This window comes from Pristiophorus japonicus, chromosome 14 (genome assembly GCF_044704955.1).
Source record: "Pristiophorus japonicus isolate sPriJap1 chromosome 14, sPriJap1.hap1, whole genome shotgun sequence".
Classification (NCBI taxonomy): Eukaryota; Metazoa; Chordata; class Chondrichthyes; family Pristiophoridae; genus Pristiophorus; species Pristiophorus japonicus.
This window is the reverse complement of record NC_091990.1, coordinates 162,623,534-162,637,493: the sequence shown is the minus strand read 5'-3', so window position 1 is coordinate 162,637,493 and position 13,960 is coordinate 162,623,534. Positions and strand designations below refer to the sequence as shown.

The window sequence follows — 13,960 nt, the reverse complement described above, 5'->3', positions numbered from 1 at the left end:
GTAAACATAGTATAAAAAGAAGCTAATATGTTCCATTGGATAACAGATAAGCAATCCAAAAAAGGAAGTCATAATTGTGATTTGATGGGCCCAGATCAACTTTAATATTCAGTCTTCTGATTGGCTGAAAGATTGCTATTTGGAACTGATTTTCAACTGACCAGGGACTGAGTTCAAGAGACGTGGGTTCCAACTGAGCAGAGGGTAGTAGAGGCACAGGAGAAAGGTCTAGGGTTTAAAACATAAATAAAAATTCAGGTAAATATGTGCTCACAGAGAGAAGGAAAAATAATGTAGAAGTTAATATATAAATATAACGGCAGCAATATAAGGGAAGGGAGAACAACATAAAGACAAGAAACAGCACAAGGAAAGTTTTTAAAATTATTTTTTTCTTTTATCTTCAAACAGTTTATTTTGTTTAGTACTACATTACTAATATAATTGGTCTGGATATTGAAGTGCCATTATTACTGTAATGTTAGCCTAACTCTCAGTATTTATTTTTGTTCCACTCTCTCAATCTTTGAACATAAGTGCACAAGAATTTGGAGCAGGAATAGGACATAAGGCCCCTCGAGCCTGTTCTGCCATTCAATAAGATCATGGCTGATCTTCGACCTCAACTCCACTTTCCTGCCCGATCCCCATATCCCTTGATTCCCCTTTGTCTTCCATTCTCTCTCTCAAGGGGCACTGGGGGAGGTTGGAGTCTTCAAGCGGGGACTGGGAGAGCTGTGGTGTGGTGGGATCTCTGGATACTAAAGGAGGCTATTGGGGTCACTGGGGAAGTAGGTGCACTCCCCAGGGAAATTAGTTTGTGGGAGCACTGAGGGAAAAAGGGACTGAAAGTGCTGAAGGGGAAATATGGGATGGGAAGTGCTAAATATGGGGTCTATACTTAGCACTGGGCCTTAGTTTAGACCCAGACATTGAGTATGGGCCCATGCCCAGAAACAAAACACATAGAAGGGATATGCGAGAACGAGGGGTTGATTCCCAGTTCAGTTTATGGGTCTTTGTTGAGCCAAATTACCTTTCCTGTTCCTAAAAATTCTTCCTTTCTCAGTGCTCGTCTAATCGTAGCCCAAAAACTAACAGTAGAACAGAGAGACAGGAGTTCAGCTACACCAATCTTTAAGTGGGAGTACAAGTTGATAAAGCTGTTAAAAAAAAGTTTCATGAATAAAACAAAAGCAACAATCTATACAAAATATAGGTTACACAGCAGTTACAATATTGTGTCCTGTTTTGGAAGGATGTCAAAACCATGGAGAGGGTGTAGAACTGATGTACTAAGATGATACCAAGGATGAGAAGCTTTAGTTGAGGAAAGACTAGAGAAATTGGAGCATTTTTGTTTGCATACATATGGGCTCAATTTTCCCCAAAGCTTTTTTTTGGCGTACGTGAAGAGTCACCCCTGTTTTTTTGGGGCCCACATACGCCAAAAAAAAATGTTCTAAGTTTCCCCGTTGGATTTCTTCATTTTGGCGTGGCCTAACCTGTCTTTTAGTTTTGGAGGGTGGAGCCTTGATCTGCACCAAAAAAAAACGGGTTGCCACGGTAACCAGGGACACAATGCGAGCTGAGGCTGCAAAGTGAAGCATACAGCCAGCTCCCAACACATTAAAACACATTGCATCAACTTAAAAACACATTAAAATACATTGCATCAACTTACCTCTAATTATTAAAGCTGGTCCTGCTCCCTGTCTCGATCTCAGGCCGAAGGGCTTGCCGGTCCTCTCCCCAGCCCGACCCTGGCCTCGAGTGACTTGCCTAGCCCACCCCAAGCCCCTTGCTGGTGCCGGTTCAGCTCCCCTGCCCCTATCCCAGGCTGAATGGGCTCCCTCCTCCCACCCGAAAGGCTTCCCCCCCGCCCCCCCTCCTCCATTCCTCACCTCCCCCCCTCTCTCTCCATTCCTCCCCCCCCCCCCCCGACACCTCGATCTCCATTCCTCCCCCCCCACCTCGCTCTCCATTCCTCCCTACCCCCCCCCTCTCGATTCTTCCCCCCCCCACCTCTCTCTTTCCATTCCTCCCCCCCCCCACCTCTCTCTCCATTCCTCCCGCCCCCCCCACCCCCTCATCCCCCTCCCCCTCTCTTGCCTTTCCTGCTGCTGGTGTCCGGGCATCTGCTGCACTTACCTGCGCCGATTTCCTTACCTGCACCGATTTCTTTAACTCTCCAGAAGGTTTTTCTACAGAGGCCACATAGGCTGGCCTAAGCAGAACTGGACTAACTCTCAGCTGGCCAAACTTGCCTATTGATGGCCTATAGTTATGCTCTTCCCCACAAGTGCCAACACTCTCTGTGCCTACTCTATCGATGTCTATTCTATCAAAACCTTTCATAATTTTAAAGACCTCGATTAGGTCATCCCTCAGGTCTCTCTTTTCAAGAGAAGAGAGATCCAGTCTGTTTATCCTTTCCTGATATGTATACCCTGGCATTTCTGGCATCATCCTTGTAAATCTTTTGTGCACCCGCTCCAGTGCCTCTATATTCTTTTTTATAATGTGGCGACCAGAATTGTACACAATACTCCAAATGTGGTCCAACACCAAGGATCGATACAAGTTTAGCATAACTTCTATTTTCACTAGAACAGAGAAGGTTAAGAGAAGATCTGATAGAGGTGTTCAAAATTATGAGGGAAGTCAGGAAAAGCTATTTCTGTTGGTTGAGGAGAGGGTATAAATTTAAGATAATTACCAAAAGAATGAAGGAAGAGATTAGGAGAACTCTTTTTATACGGAGAATTGTTAGGACATGGAATTTCCCACCAGAAACAGTGGCAGAATCTATAAAAGCATTTAAAAGGGAAGTAGATAAATATTTGAAAAAGAAAATGGCAGGGGAATGAGACTAACTGGATAGTTCTTTCAGGTAGCCAGCATAGGTGTGATGGGTTTGAATGGCTTCCTTTCCTGTGTTGTAAAATTCTATGATTCAGTATAGACAACTCTTAAATGTGCAAATATTTTGATCATGACCTGCCGTCTTATTTGACTGCTGTTGATGATGTTTGTTGACGTGATTGTTGGAGATTTGTGTCGGACATTTGTCTGCATGATTCCATTCTTCTCAAATTGGATGATGTCATTTGTTGGATCCCAGGGACAGGTACTGCAAGAAGAAAAAACAGAGAAGCATCATATACAGGAATTAGACATAATCCTCACAGGGGTTTGGCGGAGGATTCCCATAATGTTTCTGTTGTATATGGAGAAAGACTGAACACTGTGAGCTCAAAGTAAAGTGTGACCGTAGTCGTTTATTGCAGGTCTCCAGAGTGCCCCTCCAACCTGTGAAGCTTCTTTAAATACCTGTGCTCCCAAGGGATTATGGGATCACTTGGGACTCCAGGGGATGATCCCTTTGGTGGCTGTACGGAATAAATAAAAGTCCACATATATAACAGGTTCGTGTACCTCCACGGGGGAAGGATCTCTATAGGGCTAAAATGGAGGCTGTCACTTGTGAATTATGACAGTGTGCTGCTCCAGTATCAGATATTTGCTCCACTTCTCGAGATGAAAATCAGGGAAACTTACTTTGAATTGTTTATTTGTTTGTCATAACTTCATACTCTTCCCTTGGAAAACAATGTAAAGTAGTGGAAGTATTCACAGGCTGATTAACAGTCTGATAGGCCACGACGTGAACGTTCCTTCCATGCTGTAACCAACTTTATACCAGCCAATAGAGTGGTTAGTCTTATATGGAGGGAGTGTTTTATGGGTTCCCACAACCCATACAATCGAGAGGGCCACCCATACCCACCAGATGCAACTATCCCGTTGGATGTCAGCCTAGAATTCAGAGCTGCGGCCGCCACTGTCTGGAGTGGCTTCAAATCCTGCTCCTTCGAACGAGGCAGGAATGCTACCACTAAGCCAAAGGCTCATTACTTACTTGGAGTAAAAGTTGACATTTCCAACAAGTAGGGTTTGTACAGTGGCATCGGTGAGCACAAAATACAGAACAAATATTGTGACAGACCAAAAATTAAGGTTTATCAATCGTATGACAGGTAGAACAGTATACAACATGATTCAGGGATTTTAACTATTTAGTAGCTTGCTCTGCAAATTTTATTCCCCATAAAGCCTGACCACTGTCAAACCGATGAGGTCTTTGCTCAGCTTATAGCCTCGTCACCCAGGCCTTCCCAGTTCTACGTCAGCCTAAGGGAAACCTGGTCACGGAGGCCCATCCACTGCCTGTAAGCCAGTAATCACATTTATGATATTCCGAGCTCCCCGGATTGTTGGAAAAAAGGGCAAAATCAATCATTTATCTTTCAGTAAATCTCTCATACAGACTGTGTGGGCCACTCTGTGACGTGTCTGGTCACATTCCGAGCGGAGATGGATTTGTGGAAACCCACTCACAAAGCAGCTAGGACAGGGATTTGAAATGTGGGGGAAATGATAAAAGTAAAAGCAACCTAACACATCAGCAGTGCCAGCTGCTGTGTGCCAATAACAAACACAGCACACCATGGGTGCTGGCACCACTTTTCAGTTTAAAAGCTGCCCAGGATATTTACTACTCAGATTTATTTTTGTATCAATTTTTTCTGCTCATCTGAAGGTGATGATTCTTGCTGGGTTGCCCAGGTGCCAGAAGTCCCCAGTACCTCATCCAAAGAGCCTTTCTTGATGTGTGGGCATAGAGAGTGAGGTTGGGGTATTCTATTAATGGGAAAATAACGGGCTGGTTAGCATAAAAGTGGAAAACTCCAACCACAGTGTCGGCAGGCTATTTAACAGTGGAGGGCATAACAGCTGAGCTCAGTTCTGACCTTGTCTGACATCGACCCACATGCATTTTCCAGCAGGGTCATTGGAAATCAGTCAGCAGCAGATACCCTACTTGATTCACCCCCCCTCTGAGTGCCGATGCAATGCCTGTACAGCTGCCCCTGAGTGAGGTAAGCTAACTGAGGAGATTGAACCTGGCTCATTCCTTGTCCATAGGACTTTACCAAGTGGACGGTAGTTTTATCTGCCTGGGCAGGAGAGTTATTATTTTAAACCTCCTTTACAATATATGTGTGTGTGATGAGGGCCACATACTCCGTGAACTTGTACTGCCAGCTCTTTGTCGCCACATCCTGCTGGAAGAGCTGTGCCACCCAGTCCTCGCATTTCTCTTTACGCTCTTTGGCGGCCTTGCGCTGTGCTTCCTCCAGAATAAACTTCTCCAGTGTTGCCTGTTCCTGATCCCGGTTCTTTATTGCTCTGGTCACTTGCTGCCACAGCCTAGAAGAACAGTAGATAGGATTACAAACTCTCCCTGGAATACCACAACAAAATATTACACAGTATTTACAGCACAGAAACAGGCCATTCTGCCCAACAGGTCCGTGCCCGGGTTATTGCGCCACACGAGCCTCCTCCCACCATTCTTCATCTAACCCCATCAACATATCCTTCGAGAACCCATTAATACAGGGGCATGCTGGGTCCTTGGTGCTGTATAGAACTCATTAGTGCAGGGTCACGTCAAGACCTGGTCGCTATATAGTACTCATTAACACAAGGGTATGTCAGGTCATGGCAACTTTACAGAAGCTATTAACCCAGAGAAACACTGGGTCCTGGGAGCTGTACACAGCCCGTTAATATTGGAGCATGCCAAGTCCTGGCTGATGTATTCAATGCATTGCTACAGGAGGCTGCTGAGTCCCAGATGTTGCGTAGAATGCAGGAGCCAGCCAGGGCTCAGCTATTATAACAACTACATATTTACAATACTGAAGATATTGTAACAGTTTATAACCCACTTCTCAGCACATCTGTTGTATATTGTAATCTGAATGGCGTGCGTGTTACTGTGTGCGCGTGTTCGTGTGCGAATGTCAGGATTGGACTCCGAAAGTCAAATAGTCTGCCAGATCACTGACTAGGCTCACGCATAATAGAACAAAGGGACCTTGGAGTGCTTGTCCACAGATCCCTGGAAGTAGCAGGCCAGGTGGATAAGGTGGTTAAGAAGGCATACAGAATGCTTGCCTTTATTGGCCAAGGCATAGAATATAAGAGCAGGGAGGTTATTTTTAAATTGTATAATACTTTGGTTGGGCCACAGCTGGAGTACTGCGTGCAGTTATGGTCACCGCATTATAGGAAGGACGTGATTGCATTAGAGAGGTTGCAGAGGAAATTTACTAGAATGCTGCCTGGAATGGAGAATCTTAGCTATGAGGACAGATTGGATAGGCTGGGTTTGTTCCCATTGGAATAGAGGAGGTTGAGATGAGACCTCATCGAGGTGTACAAAATATTGAGGGGCCTGGACATAGTGGATGGGTCTATTATGAGGGGGCATAGTTTTAAGGTGGTTGGTGGAAGGTTTAGAGGGGATTTGAGGGGGGGCTTCTTTACGCAGAGGGTTGTGGGGATCTGGATCTCGCTGCCTGGAAGAGTGGTGGATGCAGAAACCCTCACCACTTTTAAAGAGATGGTTGGATGGGCACTTAAAGTGCAGTAACCTGCAGGGTTACGGACCTAGAGCTGGTAATTGGGATTAGCCTGGATGACCTTTTGTTGGACGGTGCAGATATAATGGTAAGTACTGCAGGGAATAGAATACGGCCAGGGTGATCTCCTGGACTAGTTTTGATCGCCAGGATGGGTCGGAGAGGAATTTTCCCAGATTTTTTCCCCTAAATTGGCATGGGTTTTTATCTGGTTTTTGCCTCTCCCAGGAGATCACATGGCTCCGGTTGGGGTGGAGTGTAGAATGTTTCAGTATAAGGGGTGTCGCACTTGTGTGGGGCGGACTGGTTGGGCTGGGTGCTCTTTGCCTTTCCGTCATTGTTCATAGGTTTATATGTAACCTTCAGGGCTGCTGACCGAGGGCCGCGCAGCTCTTTGTCGGCCGGCGCAGACATGATGGGCCGAAATGGCCTCCTCCTGTGCTGTAACTTTCTATGTTTCTATAAATCATAGAAGCACAGAAAGAGGCCATTCGGCCCGTCGCGTCTGCGCCGGCTATTTTGAAGAGCAAACCAGTTAGTCCCACTCCTCCGCTCTTTTCCCATATCCCTGCAATTTGTTCTTCTTCAAGTATTTATCAAATTCCCCTTTGAAGGCTACTATTGAATTTGTATCCAACACCCTATCAGGCAGTGCATTCCAAATCATTTTCTCTTGTTGCTTTACAGATGATTTATTTTCAGTCATTTTTTAATGGAGATCTGACTGAGTTCAAAGGGAAACCGGTCAGGCCATACTGTACTGACATCCCATCGGTGGCCTGCTGAGCCTGGCTAGCGCGAAATACAATTCTTGGAGCAAGGTCAAACAAACAGAGTTGCTCTTATCACATCTCAAAACATTTCACATACAACTAATTAATTTGAAGTGCAATGACTATAGTCAAATATGACAGTGGTCCATGCATAACAAGATCCCACAAATAGTAATGAGATGATTGACCAGTTAATCTGTTTTTAGTTGTGGTGATTGAGGGAGGAATGTTGCCGAGGACACTAGAACTGTCCACCTGAACAGGTAGAAGGGTCCTCACAGTTTAACAAGGGCCGAATGGCCTACTCCTGCACTTATTTTCTATGTTTCTATCTCAAGGAGGCACTGACGCCCTATAATGTCAGCCTAGATCACATGCTCAAATCCTGGAATAAGATCTTGAGCCCATAACTTTCTGACTCAAAGGTGAGACAGAACCAAATTGACAGAAGCATCAGGGAGTGAATTGGTTGGATATTGCAGCTTCAAACTTGATGAGTGACCCTGCTTTGCAAAGAGAAGGAAAGAGGGGGTTCCTGCAGGCGATTACGGTCCTCGTGTAATAATTTGCAAAGAGAAGGAAAGAGAGGGGGTCCTGCAGGCGATTACGGTCCTCGTGTAATAATTTGCACAGCATGTTCACCTTGTAGCAGCCATTTACTTTTATTTTCCTTTATCTAAAGCTGTGATATTGCTGGTCTCCTGTCCAACATACCTTTCAGACTCAAAGTCGCCCTGCTCCTCAAACCATACAACGTGACGCACTAGACGCTGTTTGCGAATCTCACTGGTGACACTCCAGAACATACTGGAGAACCCAGATTTTTTCTCATGGATACACACGTCCCGATCCTGCAGAAAGGAAAAAAAACAGAAAAGTGACGTGGAAAGACTTCTGCTTTCCAAAGATTATCTGGTGCCGCCTGCTCATTCTACTTCCTGATTTTCTAATTGTTAGTTAAAAAAATTGTTTCTGTGAATTTTATGCTCAAAGTAAGGGAAATTAGTGACCACACCAAGCACTCCCTATTCAGGTGCAGCAACAGAGTAAAGTTCATTCAACACTGCTCCCAGGTCACCGGTCTAGCAATAATTAGATGCAGAGTAAAGCTCCCTCTACATTTCCCCATCAAGAACTCCCAGCCCAGTTACAACATTGGTTAGGTGCAAAGTAAAGGTCTCTCTACACTGACCCATCAGGAATATCCAGGCCAGGTATAGCAGTTGGATGCAAAGTAAAACTCCTCCTACACTTTCACCCCAATAACATGCTGCAGCCCCAACCTTAGACTGGCACCTCATTTTGTATTTCCCACATGAGCCATCACTCTGAGTGAGTTTGGCAATTTAGTGTTGAAGTAGAAGATATTTTTACTGCAGTCCCCTGCCCAACGGGAACTGGATGCAAACCGGCCAAATTCATTTCACATTGAACACATTGGACAGACCGAGGAGATTGGTCTTTTCCATTTGAACCCTGGTCCCAGAGGTGAGTGGACACTGTCAGTCAAAAAGTGAATGAGTTTTGAAAGGTGAAGAAACATTCCTGATGGTCCAAGAGGGACAGAGTTTGTGGATGAATGCAGCTTTTGTCTTACTTGGTTGAGCAGTCAATGAGCAAGTAAACCACAGTTTAAATAGACACAGACAGGTGAGGAACTTGTTCTACGATTGGGGGATTCCACTGAACAATAACTAAAAAGTAAAGGTGGCTCCTGTGATGGTCCAGCGGTAAAGGCACTGCTTGGTGTGGTAATAAGCGATACAATCTGAAAGATCCTAAGGCAATCTGTGCTAACGTAGCTGATCCCATCTAGAGGCTGCAGTTGGTGTGCTACAAATAGACTCGGTGTTCTAGGACTGGAAAATGCAAATGTCGATGAGGAGTAAAGTCAAGATAGGGCTCATCCGTGATGCCTCCACAATTAAATAATCAGCCAACACTAACCGTCTAGTTTCACACAGGAGTAACTGCCAATTGGGGGAGGTACCATAGGATAGGCGTACCCATGGAACCTCAGTGAGATTCAGGAGACAGATGCAGGGAAATTGGGAAAACAGAAAAGCCACTAAAAGCAGAGAATTGGTTTTGTTCACAGGCCCAAAGTGGCCGCAAGTACTTACCCAGTGTCCCTCAAGTGTGGCCTGCACCTCCTCTCCCAGCGCGATCTTCCCTGTGATTTGGTTCACACAATCACTGCCTCCCAGGAAAGGCTGCAATAAACAGGAAATAATTACAATTGGAACTGTAAAATTCAGTAAAGCATACATGAGTGAATCAGAATGAATCAGAGACTCCTGATGGGACAGGTGCAATATCCTGCAGAGTTACAGGGACTACTTGGTAAGTATTCGGTCAGCTGTCAAACTCGGTTTACTTGAGCCCTGGGACATAGAGGGTAGATTTGTGTAAACATCAGCTGGGCATTAATCTCACTGAGCGGATCGGCAGTTGTACAACCCACCGGATTCTCAGGTGGGTTGTACAACGAGTAGGTGATCTGCTCCACCAAATTAGCACTCAGGTGATGAAGATGAAAATGAAAATCTACCCCATTGCCAGTATAGTTCTTCTTACAGTCACACACATTTCAGTTTGTAAATGCCCCTTAATGTAATTGTACGGGTTACATTAATGTGATAGCCAGCTGCTTTGCTGGAGCGTTGGGCGAGGTCTCTTTCCTCTTACCTTCAGCTTGAACTCGAGCTCTGCCTTGTAGTGGGTTTTCTCACACTCAATGGTTATCTTCCCTCCCATCTCCAGTGTCAGCATTCCATACAAGAGCCCTAGGACATGGAGGGTGAATAAGGTTTGGTACTAGGATGGCGACAATGTTATTAACATAATTTATTTTCCTTGTTGGCAGGGTATTTAACCAGTGTGACTGGTTCTGGTGAAAAACGGAGCTGACCTCCCATATGATATGGGGGAGGGATCCGGTGAGCGGAAATTTTAAAAGTCAAAGGGAAAGGAAAAGGCAAAATTGCAGGGTAGCGAGAGGGGTAATGACAACCAGAGTGTGACGGGAAGGGACAGAGCGTATACACATGAGACAAAATTAAAAGCTCTATATCTGAACGCACGAAGCATTCGTAATAAGATAGATGAGTTGACGGCACAAATAGAAATAGATGGGTATGATCTGATTGCCATTACAGAGACGTGGTTGCAAGGTGACCAAGGCTGGGAATTGAATATTCAAGGGTATCTGCCATTTTGTAAGGATAGGCAGAAAGGAAAAGGAGGTGGGGTAGCTCTGTTAATAAAGAATGAGATCAGTGCAGTAGTGAGAAATGATATTGGCTCAGAAGATCAAGATGTAGAATCAGTTTGGGTAGCGATAAGAAATAATAAGGGAAAGAAGTCACTGGTGGGAGTGGTCTACAGGCCCCCAAACAGTAGCCACTCTGGCACAGAGTATAAATCAAGAAATAATGGAGGCTTGTAATAAAGGTACGGCAATAATCATGGCCGATTTTAATCTTCATATTGATTGGACAAATCAAATTGACAAAGGTAACCTTGAGGAAGAGTTCATAGAGTGAATGTGGGAAGGTTTCTTGGAACAATATATTGTGGAACCAGCCAGGGAGTAGACTATTCTAGATCTGGTAGTGTGCAACGAGCCTGGATTAATTAATGATCTCGTAGTGAAGGATTATCTTTGGAAGAGTGATCATAGCATGGTAGAATTTCAAATTGAGTTTAAGAAAGCCAGGTCTCAAACTAGTCCTGAACTTAAATAAAGGTAATTACAAAGGTATGAAGGCAGAGTTGGTTAAAGTGGACTGGGGAAATATATTAGAGTGTAGAAAAGCAGTGGCAAACATTTAAGGAGATATTTCATAATTCTCAGCAAAGATATATTCCAGTGAGAAACAAAGGCCCCGGTTTTCATGAGCTGCAAGGCCCGCCCATTTGCCGCCCAATTGACCGCCGATGGCTACCGAGAGACTATGCGGTACTTTGCCTGAACGATTTCTCTAAAAGAGGTGGCAGTACTGCCCGACACGGACGGGAGCTCTCAATCTCGGCGGCAAATGAGCTTGCCGCGCAAGTGCCGCCGAGGATGGAGTCAGGCCCAGTGAGGGGGGAACTCTGAAAAATAAAAAACATTACCAAAAGAAACTAAACACCGGAACACCTTCAGGGGACCCCATCCAGGTAAGTTGCTGTAAAAATTAAAAAAAAAAAAATTCACTAACCTTTTCTTTCATGTCTTCATACCTACTATCGGGGTAAGAACAGCCTCCCCCTACTGGCACCGACTCCCGCCCACACCAATCTGACATCTCGGTGGGCGGGAGGCCACTTACGCGACTTGGCCGCCAGAGGACATCAGCGGGTGGTTTCTGGCAGTGTTCTCCTCCCACCCACTTCAGCCCAAGTGGAAACTGGGAGAGAGGAAAACTGCCGCAAAACTCGGCGACAGCAGGCGCAGTGGGTGGTAAGGTCACCAATATCGGGGGTCAAAGACTCTAAGAGAAGGATGAACCATCCCTGGCTAACTAAGGAAGTAAAGGATGGTATCAAATTGAAAACAAAGACATACAATGCTGCAAAGAACAGTGGAAGGCCAAGGGATTAGGAAATTTTTAGAAACCAGCAAATGACGACTAAAAAAATGATAAAGGCAGTGAAGAGGAGGTTAGAGCAGATGAATGCATGGCTGGAGAGATGGTGTAGGAGAGAGGGCTTTAGTTTCCTGGGGCATTGGGGCCACTTCTGGGGGAGGTGGGACCTGTACAAGCCGGATGGGTTGCACCTCAACAGAGCTTGGACCAATATCCTCGCGGGTGAGGTTTGCTGGTGCTGTCGGGGAGGGTTTAAACTAGCTTGGCAGGGGGATGGGAACCGGAGAAAATATTCAGTAGAGAGGGAAGCAAAGCTGGAAATGGAAAGCAAAAATGTAGAAAGTAAATTTGAAGGACAGAGGAAACAAGGGCTAGAAAATAGTCAACAAGGAAGTATGGCTGTACTAAATGGTATATACTTCAATGCAAGGAGTATAGCGAATAAGGCAGATGAGCTGAGAGCACAGATAGACACTTGGGAGTATGATATTATTGCTATTACAGAGACATGGCTGAAAGAGGGGCAGGTATGGCAGCTCAACATTTCTGTTTACAGGATTTTAAGACGGGATAGAGAGAGGGGTAAAAAGGGTCGCGGTATTGATTAAAGAAACTATTACAGCTGTGAGGAGGGATGATATGTTAGAGGGATCATCAAACGAGGCCATAGTGGTCGAACTGAAAAATAAAAAAAGGCCGATCACACTGCTGGCCGTGTACTATAGACCCCCAACCAGTGAGCGGGAGATAGAAGAGCAAATATATAGGCAAATTTCTGAGAAGTGCAAAAACTATAGGGTAGCAATAGTATGGGATTTCAACTACCCTAATATTAACTGGGATATAGAGTTCTCCTGAATGCATTTTAGGAATTAGCATATTTGAAAGTGGATAAATCCCCAGGGAAACAAGAGAGGAAATAGCAGAGGCTCCGACCATCATTTTCCAATCCTCTGTGGCTTCAGGTGTAGTGCCGGGGGACTGGAGGTCTGCTAATGTGATACCTTTGTTTAAGAAGGGAGAAAGGGATAGACCGAGTAATTACAGGCCAGTCAGCCTAACCTCGGTGGTGGGAAAATTATTGGAAAGAATTCTGAAGGACCGGATAAATCTTCATTTAGAAAGACACGGATTAATCAAGGACAGTCAGCACGGATTTATTAAGGGAAGGTTGTGTGACTAACCTGATTGAATTTTTTGAGAAGGTAACAAGGAGGGTCAATGAGGGTAATGCGTTTGATATAGTGTATATGGATTTTAGCAAAGCTTTTGATAAGATCCCACATGCAGACTGGTCACGAAAGTAAAAGCCCATGGGATCCAGGGCAAAGTGACAAGTTGGATCCAAAACTGGCTCAAAGGCAGGAAGCAGATGGTAATGGTTGATGGATGTTTTTGTGACTGGAAGGCTGTTTCCAGTGGGGTTCCGCAGGGCTCAGTACTAGGTCCCTTGCTTTTTGTGGTAAACATCAATGATCTAGACTTGAATATAGGGGGTATGATTAAAAAGTTTGCAGATGATACTAAAATCGACTGTGTGGTTGATAATGAAGAAGAAAGCTGTGGACTGCAGGAAGATATCAATCAACTGGTCAGGTGAGCAGAACAGTGGCAAATGGAATTCAATCCGGAGAAATGTGAGGTAATGCATTTAAGGAGGGCGAACAAGGAAAGGGAATACACATTAAATGATAGGACATTGAGAAATGTAGAGGAATGAAGAGACCTTGGAGTGTACGTCCACAGATCCCTGAAGTTAGCAGGCCAGGTAGATAAGGTGGTTAAGGCGGCATATGGAATGCTTGCCTTTATTAGCCGAGGCATAGAATACAAGAGCAAGGGGGTTATGTTTGAACTGTATAAAACACTAGATAGGCCACAGCTAGAGTAGTTCTGCTCACCGTATTACAGGAAGGATGTGATTGCACTGGAGAGGGTACAGAGGAGATTTACGAGGATGTTGCCGGGAGTGGAGAATATAAGCTATGAGGACAGATTGGATAGGCTGGATTTGTTTTCATTGGAACAGAGGAGGCTGAGGGGAGACCTCCTTGAGGTGTATAAAATTATGAGGGGCCTAGATATAGTGGCTAGAAAGGGCTTATTTCCCTTAGCAGAG

The 13,960-nt window shown here is 44.9% G+C and overlaps 1 protein-coding gene across 7 annotated transcripts in view; it reads right to left on the bottom strand.

Annotated features, from left to right (window-relative positions):
- Positions 1 to 13,960, bottom strand: part of LOC139280179 (oxysterol-binding protein-related protein 8-like) — a 159,925-nt gene that overhangs the window by 24,481 nt on the left and 121,484 nt on the right. For 5 of the 7 annotated variants that reach the window (XM_070899745.1, XM_070899748.1, XM_070899747.1 and 2 more), the window contains 5 exons: positions 9,956 to 10,053; positions 9,391 to 9,480; positions 7,982 to 8,118; positions 5,089 to 5,274; positions 3,001 to 3,133 (listed from right to left, as the gene is read on the bottom strand). In XM_070899745.1, the coding sequence (XP_070755846.1) occupies positions 3,001 to 3,133; positions 5,089 to 5,274; positions 7,982 to 8,118; positions 9,391 to 9,480; positions 9,956 to 10,053 (644 nt within the window). Of the gene's footprint in view, positions 1 to 161; positions 229 to 670; positions 1,164 to 3,000; positions 3,134 to 5,088; positions 5,275 to 7,981; positions 8,119 to 9,390; positions 9,481 to 9,955; positions 10,054 to 13,960 lie in introns of those variants that run through there. The other 2 variants (XM_070899751.1, XM_070899752.1) reach the window with 2 other exon arrangements.